Source organism: Myotis lucifugus, unplaced genomic scaffold (assembly GCF_000147115.1).
Source record: "Myotis lucifugus unplaced genomic scaffold, Myoluc2.0 scaffold_260, whole genome shotgun sequence".
In the NCBI taxonomy this organism is placed as follows: Eukaryota; Metazoa; Chordata; class Mammalia; order Chiroptera; family Vespertilionidae; genus Myotis; species Myotis lucifugus.
The window spans coordinates 1,443,850-1,465,444 of NW_005871308.1; the positions used below are offsets into that span (position 1 = coordinate 1,443,850).

The window sequence follows — 21,595 nt, forward strand, 5'->3', positions numbered from 1 at the left end:
CCTCCCCCTCATGTCTTTTTTTCTTAGAGACCCCTTTTCTTTTGTCTTCTGTGACGTTGCTCTCCTTTGCTTCTCTTCCTATTTTCCCAGCCCTTCCGCCCGCTCACCCTTCAATGGCTTCTTTCCTTGTACCATTACCTTAAACATTGGTGACTTTCATGGTCTAGCCTTTTTCCTCTTATAAGAGCTATTATTTTATTGAGTACCTACTGTATGGCAGTCACTATATTTAAATGCTTTTGCAAATTATACCTAATCCTTACAACACTAGAAAGATAGATTTTGTTTCCTCCATGTTATAACTAAGGAAAGTGAGCTCAGTAAGTTCAAGTGATTTCCCCAAGGTCATACAGTGAGGAGCCGCAGGGGCTGGATCTGAGCCTGCTGGAGTTTGCCGGTCAAGTAGGCTACTATCTGTGTACCAGACTCCTGCACAGACCTGTTTCTTAGCTTCCAGCTTGTATGTCTGACTGGCTACTAGACATTTCCGTCTGGAAGTCATAGCAGTGCCTCAACCCCAACTCCTCACCTCTCCCCCAGCCCCCATCCAGCCCCCATCCTGCCCCAAGTTGGTGGTGTGACCATCTCTTTAGTCATCCAGGCCTTTGATCTTGACTTTACCTCTCCCTGACCCCTTAGACTCCTCAGCACCCAGTTGTCACTAGAGCAGTGATGGCGAACCTGTGACATGCGTGTCAGAGGTGACATGCGAACTCATTTTTTTGGTTGATTTTTCTTTGTTAAATGGCATTTAAATATATAAGATAAATATCAAAAATATAAGTCTTTGTTTTACTATGGTTGCAAATATAAAAAAATTTCTATATGTGACACAGCACCAGAGTTAAGTTAGGGTTTTTCAAAATGCTGACACGCCGAGCTCAAAAGGTTCGCCATCACTGCCTAGAGGCTGTCATTTCCCCCCTTTAATGTCTCTAGAATTCATCTCTCACATTGTCCCCTGTTACTTCCCTAGTTCAGATTCTTGTCATCTCTCTACAGAACTGTTGTCCTCTTCTCCTAATCTTTCCCTTCTACTCCAGTCTATCCTCCACAGAACACCAGAATGTTCTCCTAAACCCCAGATCTGGGTGTCTCGCTGTCTTCGTTAAAACCTGTTAATGGCTCCCCGTTGTCCTATTTCTCTACTCCATAGCTTAACTGAGGAGGCTTTGCCTTTTTTTTTTTTCTAGAGTCTTCTCCTTCCAGTCTTTCGCATAATATAAGAGTTTTTGTGGTTCCCTGAACCAAAAAACGCATTCATTTCTCCATGCAGTTCCCAAGGTGTTAGTTACCTCTTTCTGGAATGTCCTTCTTCCCGGTTTGTCTGAGGAAGGCCTTTTCACTTTGTTCCTTAAAAAATAGACTTTAACAGGCAAGCAAAAAGACACCCTCAGTTCAGAGTACCTTGGTCTCTGAGCCTCACTGATTTCCAGTCTTTCTGAGAGGGGTTAGTTTTCCCTTTTTTATGCTCCCAAGCACCGTGTGTCTGTTGTTAGGCTCAGCCTGGTGTATAATAATTTGTGCACGTCTGCCTCCTTAAAATGGGCATTTCTTAAAGGCAGAGATTTTGGTCTTGCTTTTTCTTATGTGTGATAACTAGCTTGTTGGTTGGGACATAGTAGTTCAGTAACTGCTGAATGAGTAACACCAGTGTCGTTAGTAACACTACTATAAACGGAGGCTTTGGAGGAAGGGTTAAAGGAAGAAGATTTTGCTAAAGCTGAAGAGTAGACAGTACTAGCACCCTGAGAGGTACAGCATCGGAGAATTTACAGAGTATTTTCACAAATGTTTTATCATCTTCTGTTCCACTCAAAGAAAAGCACTGTGAGACAGTCAGGGCAGGCATTAATATTCGTACTTTAGAAATAAGGACCTGAAACTCAGAGAAGTGAAATGAGGTGCTCAAAGTCTTAACATAAGTGCCAGAATTCAGTCTTCTCCGGCCAAGTCGAATGCTGCTTCCTCTGCACCAGTGTAGAGGTGGGGCAGTTTGGGAATAAACCTACGTTTAGAGGTTAAAGGAAAGGAGTGGCTAAGAGATGATAAAGAGAGCCCCAAGGAACTACTGTGTGATATAGGACAAATTTTCAGGAGAGGGCATCAGCCTTGAGATCTTTTTGCAAATGAAGGGAAGTGGGGAGGGATAAAGAGTTTGGCCACCAGGAATTCAAGACAGTATTTTCATAACAGCGAAGCCAGCTTGCCAGGTAGCAAGAAATACACGGGCATTGAGGGAAGTGAAGAAGGCATAAGGGAAAACTACTCTTTCAAAGAGTTTGGTGGTAAAAGGAAATCCAGAGTCTAGCAGTTTGATAAATGTCAGGCTCTGAGAAATTCATGATACATTGTTTTCATTTTGTAGACTTGAAAATATTCAGTGGAAACTATGCTAGTATGTACCTGCTAATATGCATATGACTGAATATGTAAATTTTAGGATGTTTTAGACTCAATTTAACATTGGTCAGTTCCAATCAAGATATAGTGCCATAGGACAGGATGTTTGACTTAAACTGAAGTAAAATTTTGTTTTTTGTTTTGTTTTGTTAATCCTCATCCGAGGGCAATTTTCTATTGATTTTTAGAGAGTGGAAGGGAGGGAGAGAGACAGAGAGAGAGAAACATCAAAGTGAGAGAGACACATGGATTGGTTGCTTCCTGAATGCGCTCAGACCAGGGCTGGGGATAGAGCCTGCAGCCAAGGTACATGCCCTTGACCCGAATCAAACCCAGGACCCTTCCATCTGCGAGCTGACGCTCTATCTCAGGGGTCCTCAAACTTTTTAAACAGGGGGCCAGTTCACTGTCCCTCAGACCGTTGGAGGGCCGGACTATAGTTTAAAAAAACACTATGAACAAATTCCTATGCACACTGCACATATCTTATTTTGAAGTAAAAAAACAAAACGGGAACAAATACAATATTTGTATTTGCATGTGGCCCAGGACCCTTCAGTCTGCGAGCTGACGCTCTATCTACTGAGCCAAACCGGCTAGGACCAAATTTGAATATGGGTAACTGTAAGAGTGTATGCCCACCTTTAGAGGGTAGATGTATAGTAAAGTCTGCAACATCCTTCTTATATTCACTTAGAATAGTCACCTCTCTACAAGCTATCTGTTCCCCGTTACTCATTGTTTTTTGTCCAGGAGTGATTTGATCAACAGGAAGATAGCCCCGCTTTGTTGTTAGAGGCTATTTTCTGTGTTTCTGTGTCATCCACATCTCCTGGGAGCCAAGCTCAGGGGGCAGCTAGAGCCTGGGCAGCTCTTTTGTCCTGTTGCTGAGGTGTCCTCTGTCTGCCAGGTAAAGCGGTACCAGTGCACCTTTGAGGGCTGTCCCCGCACCTACAGCACAGCAGGCAACCTGCGCACCCACCAGAAGACTCACCGAGGAGAGTACACCTTTGTCTGTAACCAGGAGGGCTGCGGCAAGGCCTTCCTCACCTCCTACAGCCTCAGGATCCACGTGCGAGTGCACACGAAGGAGAAGCCATTTGAGTGCGACGTGCAGGGCTGTGAGAAGGCGTTCAACACGCTGTACAGGTCAGCTTTCCTCCCGCTGCGCCGCCAGCTCTGCCCTCGCTGTCACCATTGCACAGCTCTCCTCGCACAGCAGAGTTCCCTTTCCGGGGTTTAAAGGTTGCCTGAAAGTGATGGTACATTTGTGTTTAGATTTTATTTCTCCTGTAGTGCCATCCTGACCTGGGGATTTGAGTATTTGGCATAGAGTGCTATCTCCCCTGGCTCAGAACCTTGGTACTAAGGCTTCTGTCATTTTCATTCCTCTCTCACGTTGAGGAAGCGTACTTTCCTGAGAAATGGGGAGTGGTCCTCTTGTTAGCCTTTTCCCTTTTCCACCTTTGGTATCAGGAGACTTACTAGTCTTCAACATTGAGTGTAAAATAACACACATAACCAGAGCTAACATTTCTAAGGCGCCCACTGTGTGCAGGGCACTGTTCTGAGTGCTAATCCTCACAGCACTAATAAGTAAATGGAAGCCCAGCAAGGTAACTGGCTCAGGGTCTCATAGGAGGTGGGACCAGGATTTGAGTCCCAGGCTCCAGAGTCACGCTCATACCACTATGCTATATACTTCTCGTTGAGCAAAACATTTTGGAATATAGAATTCTGATGCACTTAATCCTTTTTTACTATTTTAAAAACATGTTTTTTAAAAAAGGAAACATATGTAATACTCTTTGTAATACTTTAAGCAATTAAAAAAAACATTTTTAATCTTATCAAGGTTATACATTCTCAATGTTTACAGAGTAGATAGCTCTAATAGGTTCGTTACAAAAGATGTACCTTCCCATTTCTCCCCCTTCACAACAACCACTTTCTACTCTTTTAGCTTAATATTTTTTTAAATATATATTTTTTATGTGATTATATCTTTTTTATAAAATATATTTTATTGATTTTTTACAGAGAGGAGGGGAGAGGGATAGAGAGTTAGAAACATCGATGAGAGAGAAACATCGATCAGCTGCCTCCTGCACGCCCCCTACTGGGGATATGCCCGCAACCAAGGTACATGCCCTTGACAGGAATCGAACCTGGGACCCTTCAGTCCCCAGGCCGACGCTCTATCCGCTGAGCCAAACCGGTTAGGGCTATATTAATATTTTTATATTTACTTCCATGCTTTTAAATATTTGGCTCATATTGCTCCTTCTTGATTTTTCCACTTTAGGATATTGACTTCCTACTATGGAAGTTAAGGATTAAGCTCTATTTCCTCCCCTCTCCCCTGCCGCCATCTCCATCACACTTGGCCCTTCCCCAAAGCCCATTCTCCCAAAGTTATTATTTTATTTCCAGTATGTATTATTTTTTATTAAATCAGTATTCAGTATTTACTTAGCCGTAAATGAAATTACTTCTCTCATAAAAGATCTTACTTGCCGTAGGCTTGTGCACTTGACCCTGGAGGCTGTTAGCTGTGTGGGAGGCTCTGTAATACATCATGACAAAGGGCCTTTCTCTGGGCTATCTTACAGGCTGAAAGCACATCAGAGGCTTCACACAGGGAAAACGTTTAACTGTGAATCGGAAGGCTGCAGCAAGTACTTCACCACACTCAGCGATCTGAGGAAGCACATTCGAACCCATACAGGAGAAAAGCCATTTCGGTAGGTCTTACTGTTTTCTATTTGTCACTGGTCAGGTTCCGGCTGGGTATCTACAACTTTTTTATGGAAAGAAACTTCCTGTCACTAGTCCTTTGGCAGTGCTCGCTCTCCCCAGGATGGCTATACCCAGTTACTGCCCACGGGAGGGAGGGTAATGAATTCCACGGGCACCCTCACTCTGGATGATGGCTTCCTGCCTCATTCTTCCTTTTATTTTGCAAAGCATTTGTTGCAACTCACTTACGTGGTAGGATTTTTATCAGTGCTAGAGAAATGCTATGATACAGGTTCTCCTCTTGAGAAATTTAGTCTGGTAACAAAGAACCACAGGCAGCCAGACAGCATCTGAGACTGAGATGCCCCGAGTGCTTTGGCACAGGGGAAGGGATACTTACCCGAGACTCGGTGGGAAGAGTAGGAAGAGACAAAAGGGGAAAGACGGGATAGGACTACTTAGGCTAGTGGTGCAAGTGTTTTATTTTTTACTTGCTTAGTGGTTTCTTCAGCATCTCTCATGTGTACACAAACAGGAGCATCCATTTTTATCTATATATATTTAAATTTATGTATTTATACACATTTATATTTAATAGAAGTATAAATGTTGAAGCTTAAAGGAAAGACTTGTATCACCTTTCTCCTGTGTTCATAGCATGTAGCATGGTTCTGGGCATTCAGTAGGAATTCAAAAACAACTTAGGGATGATTATGTGACTTTTTAGTGAGATAATCAGTTCATAAGGATTCCCCCTAAATATAATAGAGATGAAAATTGCACATAAACAATGGCTTTGACTTGTCAGGAAAGATTGCTGTTATTGTCATGTCATAGCTTTCCCTTCTTGAATCACCCATCTCCTCATTAGGATAGCAGGAAATTGAAAAGTCTTCAGGGACAGTCAACTCTTACACAGCAGTTAAAAGTAATTGAATTTTAAAATGACAGCTGCTTTTCTGAGTCAGCCCCTCTAAAGCAGGAGTATTTAGAGTCTCCTTGGTCACCCTCCAGATGCTGTGACACTTAAGGCACCTCTTTCCCCGAGGGCTGTTGAGGGGACTCCGATTTCTGTTCAGTCATATGCATTTTTTTGCGATGTTAATATTGCTAACTTTTCTTGAATATTAGGTAGGACTTGAGACGATGTTATGTAGTTAGAAAGTAAAATGCCCCGGTGAGGTCGAGATGGCCCCGGTGAGGTCGGGATGGCCCCGGTGAGATCGGGACGGCCCCGGTGAGGGTGAAACAGCCCCGGTGAGGGTGAAACGGCCCCGGTTAGGTCGGGACGGCCCTGGTGAGGTCGGGACGGCCCCGGTGAAGTTGAAACAGCCCCGGTGAGGTCGGGACAGCCCCGGTGAGGTTGGGACGGCCCCGGTGAGGTCAGAATGGCCCCGGTGAGGTTGAGATGTCACTGGTGAGGTCGAGACAGCCCCGGTGAGGTTGAAACGGCCCCGGTGAGGTAGGGACAGCCCCGGTGAGGTCGGGACGACCCTGTGAGGTTGAAACGGCCCCGATGAGGTCAGGACGGCCCCGGTGAGGTTGAAACGGATAATAAAGACCAATATAAACTGATGAACAAAAATAGATGCAGAGGCAGAGCAGCATTGAACAGACTGTCAAACTGCAGTGGGAAGCCTGGGGAGGGTTTGGGGGCGGGGGGGTGGGTTAAGAGCTCAACCGAAGGACTTATATGCATGCATATAAGAATAACCAATGGACACAAGACACTAGGGCAGCCGTGGGCAAACTACGGCCCTCGGGCCGGATCCGGCCCGTTTGAAATGAATAAAACTAAAAAAAAAAAAGACCGTACCCTTTTATGTAATGATGTTTACTTTGAATTTATATTAGTTCACACAAACACTCCATCCATGCTTTTGTTCCGGCCCTCCGGTCCAGTTTAAGAACCCATTGTGGCCCTGAGTCAAAAAGTTTGCCCACCCCTGCACTAGGGGGTAGGGGAGGCCGGGGAGAGTCAAGGGGGGGGAAAAGGAGACATATGTAATACTCTTTGTAATACTTTAAGAAATAAAAATTATTTTTTAAAAAAAAGAAAGTAAAATGCTTTAGAGAAGCTTTCTATTTAAAGAAATAAAATATTTGGCTTACAAGAAAATGCATTCATCCATATAAATAGTTATCGAATGTCTGCTGTGCGCAAGGGTTACCGCCAGTGTCGAGAACTGCATGGACCCTGCCCTCAAAGAGTTTCCAGTCTAGGGGGACAGATAACGAATGTGTACACAGGAGATAAAACAAGATTAGAAGTGACAGGCGCCATAAAAGAAACTAAACCCACAGGAGGGAAAGATTACTTCTGGCTTTGGTTATCAAGATAGTAAAGGAAGAAGTAGATCTGATGTAAACTGAAGATTATAGATAATGATTTTATTCCAGTGCTATGTTTCAGGCTCCATGCCTTTGAGAGCCCCTGTGCCCATTGTTGGTATTTCTAATCCTGCACTGGCAGTAGGTTTCCCAATGGGCTCTCATTGTCAATAGAATACTGTTAAGTAATTCATCAGAAGGCGTTTCTTGTCAGTGCTCTCAATAAGTGCCTTTTTTGTAGCACAAGAAATACTTATCCTGGACCATCAGCTCCCTCGGATCTCAGATTTGTCACCTTTCTTTTCCAGGGACTTGTCATTCCCATGTCTAACTCCAATTTTGTTGACTTGATCTTGCTGTTCTGAACATTTTAGTTTGAGTCTGTATTTACGAGAGATGTGAAGATAAAGGTCTATTAGCTGATGACTGCTGTTTCTTTTTGCTTAAACCACGTATATAGGTGTGATCATGATGGCTGTGGAAAAGCATTTGCAGCAAGCCACCACCTTAAAACTCACGTCCGTACACATACTGGTGAGTTTAAGTTCATTTTCATTTTAATCTTCAGAGAGCCAGTAAATACCTATGTTTCTGTTGAGACCTGTAGAGCTCTGTGGAGGGAGGGAGCCTTATCAGCTTAGCCTTCCACCTATGATGTTTAACTTTCTTTCAGAGGTAAAAGGATCTAAAGGTTGGACTCAGGAATCCAACCTTAAGAAATGAAAACAGTACCAGGATACTCAATAAAAGAACCTGGGGGGAAACTAATCTCTTTAAACTTCCCCGGAGCAGGCTGTTCTCAGTGCTTTGCTCTACACTGAGTTTTAGGATTAAGATGGTTAACATTTAATTTAGCTAATGTATAACAGCTGGTAACCTGAACCCTCATCAGAATACTTCCCTCTTTTAGGGAATAGTAGGTGTCTTAACTCAGTGAAATGACTTCATGGTCAAATTAACACTACTTGTCATTCTTGCAGGTGAACGACCCTTTTTCTGCCCCAGTAACGGCTGTGAGAAAACATTCAGCACTCAGTACAGTCTCAAAAGTCACATGAAAGGTCACGATAACAAAGGACACTTATACAATGCACTTCCAACTCACAACGGATCAGAGGTGTGCAGTGTTTTCTCTCTGGCTTTGAACTGGGCACCACAGAACAGCAACCATTGTTTGTGTATCAAAATAAAAGGTCAAAACATCATCTCTGTGTATCTGTTAGTGAGAGGGAAGAAATCAGGGCCAAGCTCTATGTCTTGGGGATGGGGTGGTAGAAGCCAGAAATCTCACCAGACTCGGTGCTTCAGCCCTTGATTCAGCTCCCCCTCCTGTGTGTGGAAGAGGTCTTGAAACCCCAGGTCTAGAATGGCTTCCAGAGGGCCAGCCAGATGCTCCAAAAGGGTGTATTTTCCCATGCATATCTATAAAATGGTATATCTGTACTTGAGTTTGGAACACAAATTAATACTTTACCTCACACATCCATTAATCTGTCATTGGAGAACCAGGAAGAGGCTGGGGGGGTCCCTTGCCCTTCTGAATTGTCTGCAGACCAAAAGGTTTGACAATCACCAGTTTAAGGCACTAAACCACAGAACAAGCCTCTGCAAAGTTTTAGGCAATTTTGTCTAGTCTTTGACAAGTTCCTCCACCATATTTCCCTCTCCCAGCTCATTCCAAGAGACCCTAGGGTGAATTTCCTTTTCCTGCTGGTAATGTGGCATTGAGTACTTACCATATGTCTTTTAAACCTAGAAAGTGAGTGCTATTATTATCTTACTACTTCAAAGTTAAAGAAACAAACTGACCCCCTTTTGAATAATGACGTTCTTAAAGTATATAATATGATTTTGATTTGGGGAGAGACAGCATACTTTAATTCTGTGGTTTGCAACTTTTAAACAACAGAGGATCCCTTTAAACAGACTCTCTCCCTGTGTTTTATTAGCAATAATAACACTTACTGATTGTTTGCTGTGTGCCAGCTACTGTGCTAAGTGCTTTTTTATGTTTTATCTCACATGAGCTCTGTGAGGTCAGTCCTGTTGTTATCCCCATATACTGATAAAGAAACTAGAGGCAAGGAGAAATGACTTGCCTAAGGATCCAGAGCTTGTAATTAGATTTATTATTCCAGAACCTGGTTCCCGATCTCTATGTTGTAAGAGGCAAAACTGCATGTGTTGTGAAGACTGCAGCTCTGGAGCTCAGCTTTCTGAATTCAGATCTAAGTTCAGCCACTAATCGAATGACCTTAGGCAAATGGCTTCTTTGTGCCTTGGTTTCTTCTGTAAAACCAGATACAAATGTTAAGATTTGAGAGTCTTTGTCTGCTAAGCTGCATTTTGAGGTCATGATCAGTTTTCCAACTTTGGTAGCAATCCAGGGATAGTTTAACTGTTGACCACCTGTACGTATTGGAGGCCTCAGTGCACAGTGCTCGGACCTCTTCTCTGGATCACTCAGCACTGTCCAGTGGAAGGAGTCTCCTCCAGTCCCAGGCTTTAAATGCCATCTTTGAGTCCTAGATTCATATTCAGCCTGGATCTCTTCCTGAACTCTAGACTTGTCCATTCAACCTCCCACTTGTCATCTCCACCCAGATATCATCGGCTCTTCTCCAACTTGACATGCACAAACCTGTTCCTCCTGCAGGTTTCCCATCTTAGTAAGTGGCACCTATTTCTCTACTGGCACGGGCCAGAAATCTTGGAGTTGTTTTATTTCTCTCATACTTCACATTTACTAGCAAAGCCCATTAGCATTACCTTGAAAACATATCTAGAATCTGATCACCCTTTCTGGGTACCTCATTCAAGCCTCTCTCCTCTTTTGCCTGGATTATTGCAGTCACCTGCTGAGTGGTCTTCTTGGCACTCCCACTCTGCCCTGGCACACACTTTTCTACATGTCACCGAGAGTGATCTCTCTAAACCATGGGCAGGTAATGTCTGTCCTCTCCTCAGAACTCTCCAGTAGTTCCTTGTATCGCTTAAAGTCAAAATCTTTACAGTGTGTTACAAGGCCCCCTCTCTGGCATAGTCACTTCTCTGACCTAATTTACATCTCTTCCTCTCGCTTCAGCCATGCTGTTCTGTGGTTCTTTGAACCAGGGAAGCTTACGCCTGCCTCCAGGCCTTTGTGCTTGCTGTATCCTCTGCTTGGAACACTTTTCCCACTTATGCCCTCTTTTCTTCAGTATCTGCTCAAATGCCACCTTATCTAAGAGGCCTTTCCTATTCTAATAAAAGGGCAGCTCCCATCCCAGCATTCCCTATTCCCTTACGCTCTCTAGCGTTTATTATCATCTTATATACAAATATATTTATTTGCTTGTCCCCTCCCCATACTCTAAACTCCTGCTACAATATAAGCTGTATAGTTGCAGGGACTTGCTTTTGTTCATTATTGTATCCCTGGGCCTGGAACAGTGCCTAATACATAGTAGATGCTCAGTGAGTATTTGTTGAATGCATGCATGAATGGTAACATCTAATCCATTAGGTAAGCAGGGTCACCACAAAGTATGTGGACTGATACTGGCATTCTAGAAACCCAGAGTTCAGAGTTGGCCTAGGCAGCTGTATTTTAATAGTCAATCCTCAGTAGCGAAGGACCCCTGAGATGCCCATATTGAGGAACAGTGAAGTAATGGAAGGAAGAAGGACTTTCTGTTAGAAGCACTGGGTTTCTGTTCTGTGAATTAGCTGCGTGATTTTGGACAGTTCACTGCCACTCCCCATTAATTTTCTCATTTCAAATGGAAATGTAAAATAACACTTCAAAGTTTTATATGAATAGCAAATGAGGTTATGTGAAATCACTTTGTAAATGATAAGACTAATTATACAAATACTGTTAATTTCATATTACCATGGCTTTTGTTATTCTAGAGCAGTGATGGTGAACCTATGACACGCGTGTCAGAGGTGACATGCGAACTCATTTTTTTGGTTGATTTTTCTTTGTTAAATGGCATTTAAATATATAAAATAAGTATCAAAAATATAAATCTTTGTTTTACTATGGTTGCAAATATCAAAAAATTTCTATATGTGACACGGCACCAGAGTTAAGGTTTTTCAAAATGCTGACACGCCAGGCTCAAAAGGTTCACCAGCACTGGTCTAGAGCCTTAGTTGGGAGATAATTCTCTTTACTAATCATCTTTAAGAAATGTAAGTGATTCTTCTAAGAATATCAGGATTTTAAAAAGTGAAGTAATTCACATAGTTCTTGTTTAGATGGTTTACATCTAGACATTTGGGGCATTGTAATCAGGTATTTTATTACATGATACGCTACTATAAATCCCGATTTTTTTGGGGGGTACTCAATAAGAATTTTTTCTCTTTCACAGGATGCAAATCACTCGCTTTGTCTGAGTGACTTGAGTCTTCTGTCCACAGATTCTGAATTTCGAGAAAATTCCAATACAGTAAGTATACCTGTAATATGGGTACTAGAAAAATAAGTGCAAGAATTGAGCACTCAATTTGGTGGGGAAATTGAGGGAGACCAGTTTTTGAAGTCTTCCAAATGTAGCTGTGTTCAGTTACTTACTATTCAATGCAATAGGAACAGAGACTAAATGACTACTTAAGGTTTAGGGTTTTCTGATTTTATTTCTTTTTTTTTAATACAAGCTCTCATAGAGAGGTTGTTCTTTCTGATGCCTAATGCCTTTTGACCCAGATCACTCACTTGATAACCTCCTGGCCCCCAAATATTTCTTTCTTTATTCATTGAGCAAATATTTATCAGGTGCCTACTCCATCAGGCAGTGTACTGGTGCTGCGCTTGTAGTGGTAAAAATGTAGGTGTGGTTTGTCCTTGAGGAGCTTAAAATTAGTCCCCTATAAGGGGGAACCTGAATTCCAGTCTCCAGATTTTCTGAAACCCCGCCGGTCTGATCTGAGTCAGTCTTTTCCTTTCATTGAGCTCCCCACATTGGGGTTTTTAAGGCAACCTCCTCTTTGGCCCCCTGCTAAAGGACAACCCTGCTATCCAGTTCACTCTGTTTGGAATTTCCCCTCCTTTCCCGTGGCTCCGTGAGTGTGCTTTACTGTGTCACCAGCACCGGTTGTTAGTGTGCAATTTTTGTTGTTTTTCTTTGCTAAATAAATATAGCTTAGATTAGAGTTTCTGGTTATATACATGATATAAATAAGAAGGAATCAGTGCAATAGGAACAGAGACTAAATGACTCAGGAATGCTGTGAAAAAGTATTTCTCAAGGTGGAGTCATCTGCAGCACTTCTGCCAGTGTAGGTTCTTGCTGCCACCCCAGCATTCCCCATTCCCTTACCTTGCCCCAAGTCCCTGGGAGTGGCACCTGGCACTGCATTTTTATATAAGCACCCCAAGGCCTGGGTCTGGTCATGGCAGAGTCGCTCTTATCAGACCAACTCTGATAAGAAAACGAGATAGCCCCACCAGTGTGGCTCAGTGGTTGAGTGTCAACCTATGAACCAGGAGGTCATGGTTTAATTCCTGATCAGGGCACATGCCTGGGTTACAGGCTCCATCCCCAGTAGGGGGAGTGCAGGAGGCAGCCGATCAATGATTCCCTCTCATCATTGATATTTCTATCTCTCCCTCTCCCTTCCTCTCTGAAATCAAAAATACGTATATTTTTTAAAAGATAACTATATACCAGAGAGCAACCCAAATAGGCAGAGGTAACACTTGGAAGAAGGGGCCACCTGAAAGATAGCAAAGGCACTTGGCTGGGTTTTCAGGCTTTTTGGCTTATCAGGGCCAGCTCGGTTGACACCAAACAAGGTGGCCAAAACTCAGTAAACACTCAGTGCTGCTGGCATGATAATCCAGAGGGCAGAGGTCAGGGCTACCAGAGCGCCTAGAAAATGAGGGGGCATAGCCTGGAAAGGAGAGAATCACAAAGGGGAGCCCCAAGTTCTTTGTGTAAACTGTGTCCAGATCTCTAGTTAACCCCTGAACTATGGCTGTGTGAGGCAGACCCTAAACAGCGCAGCTAAGGCTAAAGAAGTGGACAAAGATTGCAGCTGCTGTCCACTGCAGGGAAGACAAGAGTGTGAAGCTGGAGGACAGCCCAGTCGATGGAATATTAAAGCAAACGCTCTTCCAAGTGTCACAGAATCCGGAGTCTTTCTATAACATGTTATTTGCAATGTACAGGGTAATCCAGAATTAGTAAACCTGAAAAGAAACAGAAAACTTTTATCCTTATGCAAGAGGAAAAATAATCCTATGGAGACCCACCTCAAGATGAACCAGATGTTAGACTTGATGACAAGGATTTATTTTTTTAATTCTCACGAGGATGTGTTTTACTGATTTTTAGAAAGAAAAGAAGGGAGAGGGAGAGAGAAACATCGATGTATGAGAGAGACATTGATCAGTTGCCTCTGTGTATGCCCTCCCACTGGGGATCAAACCCGTAACCTAGGTATGTGCCCTGGCTGGGAATCAAACCTGCAATCTTGCAGGCACGGACAATGTTCCAGCCAACTGAGCCACACCAGCAGGACTGCAGACAAGGATTTTTAAGTAGCTCAAAGGAATATGCTTATAATGATTGAATATATAGGAAATCTCAGCAGAGAAATAGACTTTAAAAAATGTACCAACTGGAAATTCTGGAACTGAAAATTTATGTGAAATAAAATATTCACTTGGATGAGTTTAGCAGCAGATTGGAAATGACAGAAGAAAGAATCAGTTAAGTTGAAAATAGGTCAGTAGAAATTAACCAATCAGAAGAAAAAAACAAACAAACCACAGTAAATAAGCACTTCATATGATTTTTATGCATATTCACATTTCAGAGCTAATGCTCTAAAAGAAATGTCTGTATTGGGTAGCCTGGTTGGCCTCTGAGCTGTGCAGCCTAAGATTTCTGGTTATAATAGCTCTTTAATCTCAGATTGTTAAATAGTTTAGGGGTTTACTCCTGGCTAGGGCTGTGACGAATGATTGAGGAGCTTTCTGGAGCCCTGGGGTCACCGGGTGAGGAATGTTGGTATGAGGGACATGAAGTGCGTTCTTAGAAAAAACAAGACTGCTTTCCTACTACAGTTTACATCCGCCAGAGAGGCTGCTCTGTCCCTTGGGGTCACATTACATATTGTGCCCTTACTGCCCAGCATTTATCCCAGAATTGGAAATAGTCTCATTTTTAGCCTTTCAAGCTAAGGCCATAATTCCTTGAAGTCATAAGATTAATTTTGCGTTGTTTTACTTTGCTTTAAAAAAAATTGATTGTTAAAATCAAATGGTAAATGAATACACCATAATTTATTCTTTCTACTTCCCTTGGGTATCTGGGTAGTTTCTAGTTTGGGGCCATGATGAATAGTGCTGTGAACATTCTTGTGCATAATCTTGTGGAGTCATGCAGGCTCATCAGTCAACAACGTTATTGTTGATGATTTATAAACAGGAAGAACAAAAAAACAACCACAAGGAAGTTGCAAAGTTTATAGTTTAGTGGTAGTTGTTAGCCCACTATTTTTCAAAATGAGTTGTACCTTGCTGTGGCCGGTGTGTCTCAGGGGATAGAGCATTGGCCTGCTCACCCAAAGGGTTGCGGGTTCCATTCCCAGTCAAGGGCACATACCTGGGTTGTAGGCTCAATTCCTGGTCCCCGTCAGGAGGCAACCAATCAATGCGTCTCTCTCACATCGATTTTCCCCTCCCTCTCTCTTTCCCTCTCTCTCTCTCCATTCTCCTTCCACTTTCTCTAAAAATCAATGGGAAATATATCCTTGGGTGAGAATTAACAAGAAATGATTGTACCTCATTATTGGGTTATAAAATAGTATTTATAATCAGCATTTTAAGGACATCAACAGAATAGAAAGTATTAGAAGACATTGTGTATAGTAAGGATAAGCTTCTATTTCTTAGACTTTCATTTCAGTTATACACATGGATATGTATTTAATATGAAATATATATGTATATATATACTCGATAATGTAAAATGTACTTCTTTGTATCACAATGAAAACTTTGAGGGCCACTGTCTTGCCTGCAATTCTCAACCCGCTGTGGATGGAAGCTGGAAGCCTCACATAGATTTCTGCCTTCATCTCTGTCATCCTGGCAATCCGATCCACTGAACTTCCCCTCTCAGCCTTCCCGATGGTGGAGTCATGCTAGAGCAGTGGTTCTCAACCTTCTGGCCCTTTAAATACAGTCCCTCATGTTGTGACCCAACCCTAAAATTATTTTCATTGCTACTTCATAACTGTAATGTTGCTACTGTTACGAATCGTAATGTAAAGATCTGATATGCAGGATGGTCCTAGGCGACCCTGTGAAAGGGCTGTTCGACCGCCAAAGGGGTCGCGACCCACAGGTTGAGAACCGCTGTGCTAGAGTAATTGGCCTCTCTTGGCTCAAAAGGGCAGTTTCCTCTCTGAGGACCTCTAGATGGGTGGACTGTTCTGCTCAGCACACTTTGCCCAGCCCCAGAGCGATTCTCCCCCCACAAGCAGAGTTGTTGCAGAATGGCCTTAAAGTACAAGTTGGCACTGGGGCCAAATATAAAACCTGGCCTGCAGATAGGTTTTGTTTGGTTTATACAGTGTTTTTAAATGGATTTCAGTTACCTGCTTTTAATGACAAGTCAGTAGACTTCACCAAATGATCCAAATTTGGGACTGTGCTTGAGCTCTGGTATTCCCCAGCCCACAGAACCACGTGGCAGGATTCCACTGAAGCCCAGATGATGGGCTGCGTGCTCTCTGTCCCAGCCTCCCGGCCCTTGCCCCTCGCTTCACTTATTTCTAGGACTTGTCTAGACTCTTGGAGGTTGCCTTTGTCACTCTTGTCCTACAAAATGAATGAGTGGAGGTGGGTTGCAGATAAAAGAATTGGTGTTTTCCCCTTCCCTTAACTAACAGGAAGCCTGGAGGTGGTCATTTTATTTTATTTTTTAAATATATTTTTATTGCTTTCAGAGAGGAAGGGAGAGGGAGAGATAAAAACATCAATGATGAGAGAGAATCATTGATCTGCTGCCTCCTGCACATGCCTGCAACCCAAGCATGTGCCCTTGACCAGAATTGAACCCAGGACCCTTCGGTCCACAGGCTGACACTCTATCCACTGAGCTAGGGCAAAGTGGTCATTTTATTTAGTGCTTGTCAAGTCTCAGGTCCTCAGAGTAATATGTGTTTGTTTATTTCACATTTTATCTTTATAAATGCTTCTGACCTTATTTGTAAGTTACAAAGAATCAATGTAATGACAAGAAAATGGTGCATATAAAAGGATCACTATTGCCTGTCATTCAAAGTTCTTTATAGTGGTTGATTCATTACCAGGAATACATATTAGAATATTATAGATGTTATGTAATGACCTTGAAAGTTATTAACAAAATATTACATGAGAAAAACAAGTTGCAGGTAATGGGTATTATTCAATCCCATTTTTATGTAGGATTTGGTCTCTTGGAGTATGGGTCAGCACACTTTTTTTTTTTTATTGCCATTTAAATTTAATTTTAATTAAAAATAAATATAATTAAAATTTCAATTTCATAATCACTTTAGCCACATTTCTTTTTTTTTTTTTAATTTTTATTTTTCGCTAAAAGTATTACAAAGGGTATTACATAAGTGTCCTTTTTTCCCCCCCGCCCTTAACAAGCCCCTGCCCTCCCTTACCCCCCCAGTGTCTTATGACCATTAGTTATGGTTATATGGATGCATACAAGTCCTTCGGTTGATCTCTTACTCCCCTCCCTCCAGTCCCCCAACCCTCCCTGGTCTTCCCACTGCAGTCCGACAATCAGTTTGAGGCAGCTCTGCCTCTGTATCTATTATTGTTCAAAAGTTTGTAATGGTCTTAATTATCCATGAAAGAGTGAGATCATGTGGTATTTTTCCTTCATTGACTGGCTTGTTTCACTTAGCATAATGCTCTCCAGTTCCATCCATGCTGTTGCAAATGGTAAGAGTTCCTTCTTTTTAACAGCAGCATAGTATTCCATCGTGTAGATGTACCACAGTTTTCTAATCCATTCATCTACTGATGGGCACTTAGGCTGTTTCCAGATCTTAGCTATGGTGAATTGTGCTGCTATGAACATCGGGGTGCATATATCCTTTCTGATTGGTGTTTCTGGTTTCTTGGGATATATTCCTAGAAGTGGGATCACAGGGTCAAATGGGAGTTCCATTTCCAATTTTTTGAGGAACCTCCATACTGCCTTCCATAGTGGCTGCACCAGTCTGCATTCCCACCAGCAGCAGCACACTTTTTTTGTAAAGGGCCAGATAGTAAATATATTAGACTTTGTAGAGCACACGGTCTCGTCACAACTCCTCAGCTCTGCTGCTGTAGCTGGAGCACATGAACAGTAAATGAACAAGCCTGCCTGTGTTCCAGTAAAGCATTGTGGAAACAGGCATTCAGCTGCTAGTCAGCTTATCAGGTTCTGTTTTAGAGTATTTGAGGGCCCAGTGTTGCGTGTCTGAGGTTTAGGGACATAAATGTCACCTGAAAAGGAAAAGTTAGAAACAAGAAGCACCTCAGAAGATCAGGTGGTTCTGCTGCTCTGTGTCCGCTCATTGCGAAGAATTGCCTCCGATGCGGGTCTCACATCCTTGTCTTTGTCTGTCAGACACAGGGCCAGGACCTCAGCACACTTTCACCAGCAACCATCTTTAAGTCCATGTTCCAGAATTCAGATGATACGGCAATTCAGGAAGATCCTCAGCAGACAGGTTTGTTATACAGTCTCCTCCTGCCCAGATCTCAGCACTGGGAAGGGGATTCACACGTTGACTCTGAATGACAGGCATGTGAAGATCACTTCAGTTTCTTTGAATGAAGTGACTTTCAGTGAGGGGTTAGAAAAGTAAGGGCCTTTCAGTTCAATTCCATCTTTTCCCTACTCCCTTCAGCAAGGGTCTCCTCGAGGGTCTGCTTTTGCTTCAAAGAGGAGGGTCTCCTTTTCCAAAAGCTCTTGTTGGCTTTAAAAAATGAGAGGAACTGTGAGCTCTTCTGATGTGACACCCATTTGTGAGAGGGTAGGATCCACCGGCTTAGCTCAGACTGTTCGAATGAGAATCTCCCTGAAGCCTCACAGTCGTCAGAAAGCGTGCACACTGGTCATGCCAGAAAGGACGTCGAGCCCCATTTGTAGAAGAGCCTTACGACGCGTTTTTTTAAGCTAAGACCTATACTAGGTCTTCACGTTTAGAAAGTGAGGGTGATTGTGAAGCCTGGTTCTTGGACCAGAGGTGCCATTAAATGAAAAGCAGAAAGCCAGCCTGCTAGCAATGAAGGAATTGGCTCCAACAGACTTCCGCTGTCTTTGGTTTAGCTCATAGTGACTGTGTTTTTGTGGCTCATCTAAGGCTTGGGATATGTATATATGTTTCTATTTCTTTTTTTTGCCAGCTGCCTTGATTGAAAGTTTTAATGGTGACGCAGAGTCAGTCAATGATGTTCCGCCACCCACAGGAAATTCAGCATCTTTATCTCTTCCACTTGTACTGCAGCCTGGCATCTCCGAGCCACCCCAGCCTCTACTACCAGCCTCAGCACCGTCTGCTCCTCCGCCTGCTCCCTCCTTAGGACCTGGTTCCCAGCAAGCTGCATTTGGCAACCCCCCTGCTCTCTTACAACCTCCAGAAGTGCCTGTCCCCCACAGCACACATTTTGCTGCTAATCATCAAGAGTTTCTTCCGCACCCTCAGGCACCGCAGCCCGTCGTACCAGGACTTTCTGTTGTTGCTGGGGCTTCTGCGTCAGCAGCGGCAGTGACGTCAGCCGTGGCGGCAGTGACGTCAGCCGTGGCGGCAGCGCCCCAACCACAAAGTACTACTGAACCCCTGCCAGCCATGGTCCAGACTCTACCCCTGGGTGCCAACTCTGTCCTAACTAATAATCCCACTATAACCATCACCCCGACGCCCAGCACGGCTATCCTGCAGTCCAGCCTCGTCATGGGAGAACAGAACTTACAGTGGATATTGAATGGTGCCACCAGTTCACCACAAAACCAAGAACAAATGGTAAGTATTATGTATAAGCAGGTCCAGTGGGGTGAAGTGCCCTTACATAGGGGACATGTTCAGAGGCTTTTGCTTCAAAAAAGGAAAATGGCTGTCAGGCTCTGAAACATGTAATTGTGTCTCGGTCACTTTTCCCAGAATCAGGTGGTGTAAACCCAGGGAATGCTGTGGTTGGTACCTACAGTAGGGCGGCAGAGAATCAGGCTTACGTTTCCCGAGCTGTGGGCACTTGAACAAATATTCCACCTGCAGCCTAATCCCGTCATCTAGGACAGGCTCGCAGTCAGCCAACTCCGGAGGCCCAAGAGCAGTTCAGGAAGCGCCTTCTGTCTCCAAGGCAGTCACACTGAGGCGAGGGACTGATACCACCCCATCAGATGCATGTCAGAGAAATCTCTGCTCCAGAGCCCACTTAGAGCTATTTTCTGCTAAGTGTTTGGTCTCAATGATAAGGAAATAACTTCATTGTTCAATTAAATATCTCAAACAAACTATTTAGGGCTAAATAGTGAGCATTCAAATTCCATAAACGGGGTGCCAGCCACCTCTAGAGGCAACCTAGTTCCATTTTCCAATGGAAAGGTCTTTTCAATATTACGACCCAATCTGCTTCCATGTGGTTTTTATCATTTCTTTCTGAATCTGCCCTGGGGAGCTGCATGGAACTTTTCCACACAACTCATTTTCATGTATTTAAATATGGGTCTTATTTTTCCATCATTATTTTACAGTGTCACCTATAACTTAGTCAGAAGCTTTCACAGTCCTCCTAGATTTTCTTTATTTCCTTAGAGCAGCGGTTCTCAACCTGTGGGTCGTGACCCTTTTGGGGGTTGAACGACCCTTTCACAGGGGTCGCCTAAGACCATCGGAAAACACATATATAATTACATATTGTTTTTGTGATTAATCACTGTGCTTTAATTATGTTCAATTTGTAACAATGAAATTGGGGTTCACCACAACATGAGGAACTGTATTAAAGGGTCGCGGCATTAGGAAGGTTGAGAACCACTGCCTTAGAGACATAAAAGGCAAAGCCCTAGATCCAGAGACAAATGGCAGGGGGCGGGGGTTAGAGATCAACCGAAGGACTTGTATGTATGCGTATTAGCATAACCAGTGGACACAGACACTGGGGCGGTGGGGGCTTGCCCTCGGGGTGGGAGTGACGGTTGGGGGGTCAATGGGGGGAAAAAGACATATGTAAAACTTTAAACAATAATAAAAAAAAAGACAAAGCCCTTTGAAGTTAAGACTTGAAGATAGTTTAATAGGAAGTGTACTAAAGTGATTAGGGTGATTTCTGGGCATGACTTTATAATCCTACTTAGTAGTAATGTAAGTAGCTAATGTTTGCCGAGTGCTCGCCACGTGCCTAGGACTCTACATGCATCCTCTCATTACATCCTCACTGGCGTTCTTTGGTTATCATCCCCATTGTCACGGATGGGGAAACTGAGACTGTCAGAGGTTGACTCACTTGCCTGACCTTAACTACTAAGCAGCAGTTAGGACTGGAAGCAGGTGTGGCAGAGTTCAGGGTTCTGCACGCATCTTAATCCTGGAGGGGCAAAGAACTTCCCAGCCTCTTAGAAGTATTGGGGGCTGGCAGAGAGTGGAGAGCTCAGAGGGGAAGCCAGCCCTGGGGCTCCCTCTGAGATCATCAGCTGGAGAACAGCAACCTTGGAGGAGCCTTTGGGCACATGGAACCACTGGATTAGGCAGCTGGGAGGCAGCCAAGGAGTGGAGGACCAAGCTGGCTGGCTACATTGGCCACACTGAACGTCAACAGTGGGTGACCTCATGCCAGAGCACAAACAAAACATCCCTCAGTGCAAATCCCTCTGCACTGAGCGTTCTCTCCCTCTTGGACGACCATCACATTGGGGAGGCTTCAGCTCCTTGGAGCTCTGCCATATTCGAGTGCCATAAATGTGACTTTTTTTCTTCCAGCAGCAAGCATCTAAAGTTGAGAAGGTGTTTTTTACCACTGCGGTACCAGTAGCCAGTAGCACAGGTATGTAATTCTATGTGAGCTTTAAAAGATACTCAACTCCCTGGGCCCCTTGAGGCACAGTTTGTTGCTTTGCCCAATTTTTAA

The 21,595-nt window shown here is 43.5% G+C and overlaps 1 protein-coding gene across 1 annotated transcript in view; it reads left to right on the forward strand.

Moving 5' to 3' along the window:
* MTF1 (metal regulatory transcription factor 1) overlaps positions 1-21,595 on the forward strand; it is a 45,011-nt gene that overhangs the window by 16,716 nt on the left and 6,700 nt on the right. Inside the window, 8 exon segments of the mRNA XM_006099134.3 lie at positions 3,314-3,552; positions 5,016-5,147; positions 7,934-8,007; positions 8,454-8,590; positions 11,835-11,912; positions 18,093-18,195; positions 18,875-19,491; positions 21,448-21,511. Of these exon segments, the coding sequence (XP_006099196.1) occupies positions 3,314-3,552; positions 5,016-5,147; positions 7,934-8,007; positions 8,454-8,590; positions 11,835-11,912; positions 18,093-18,195; positions 18,875-19,491; positions 21,448-21,511 (1,444 nt within the window).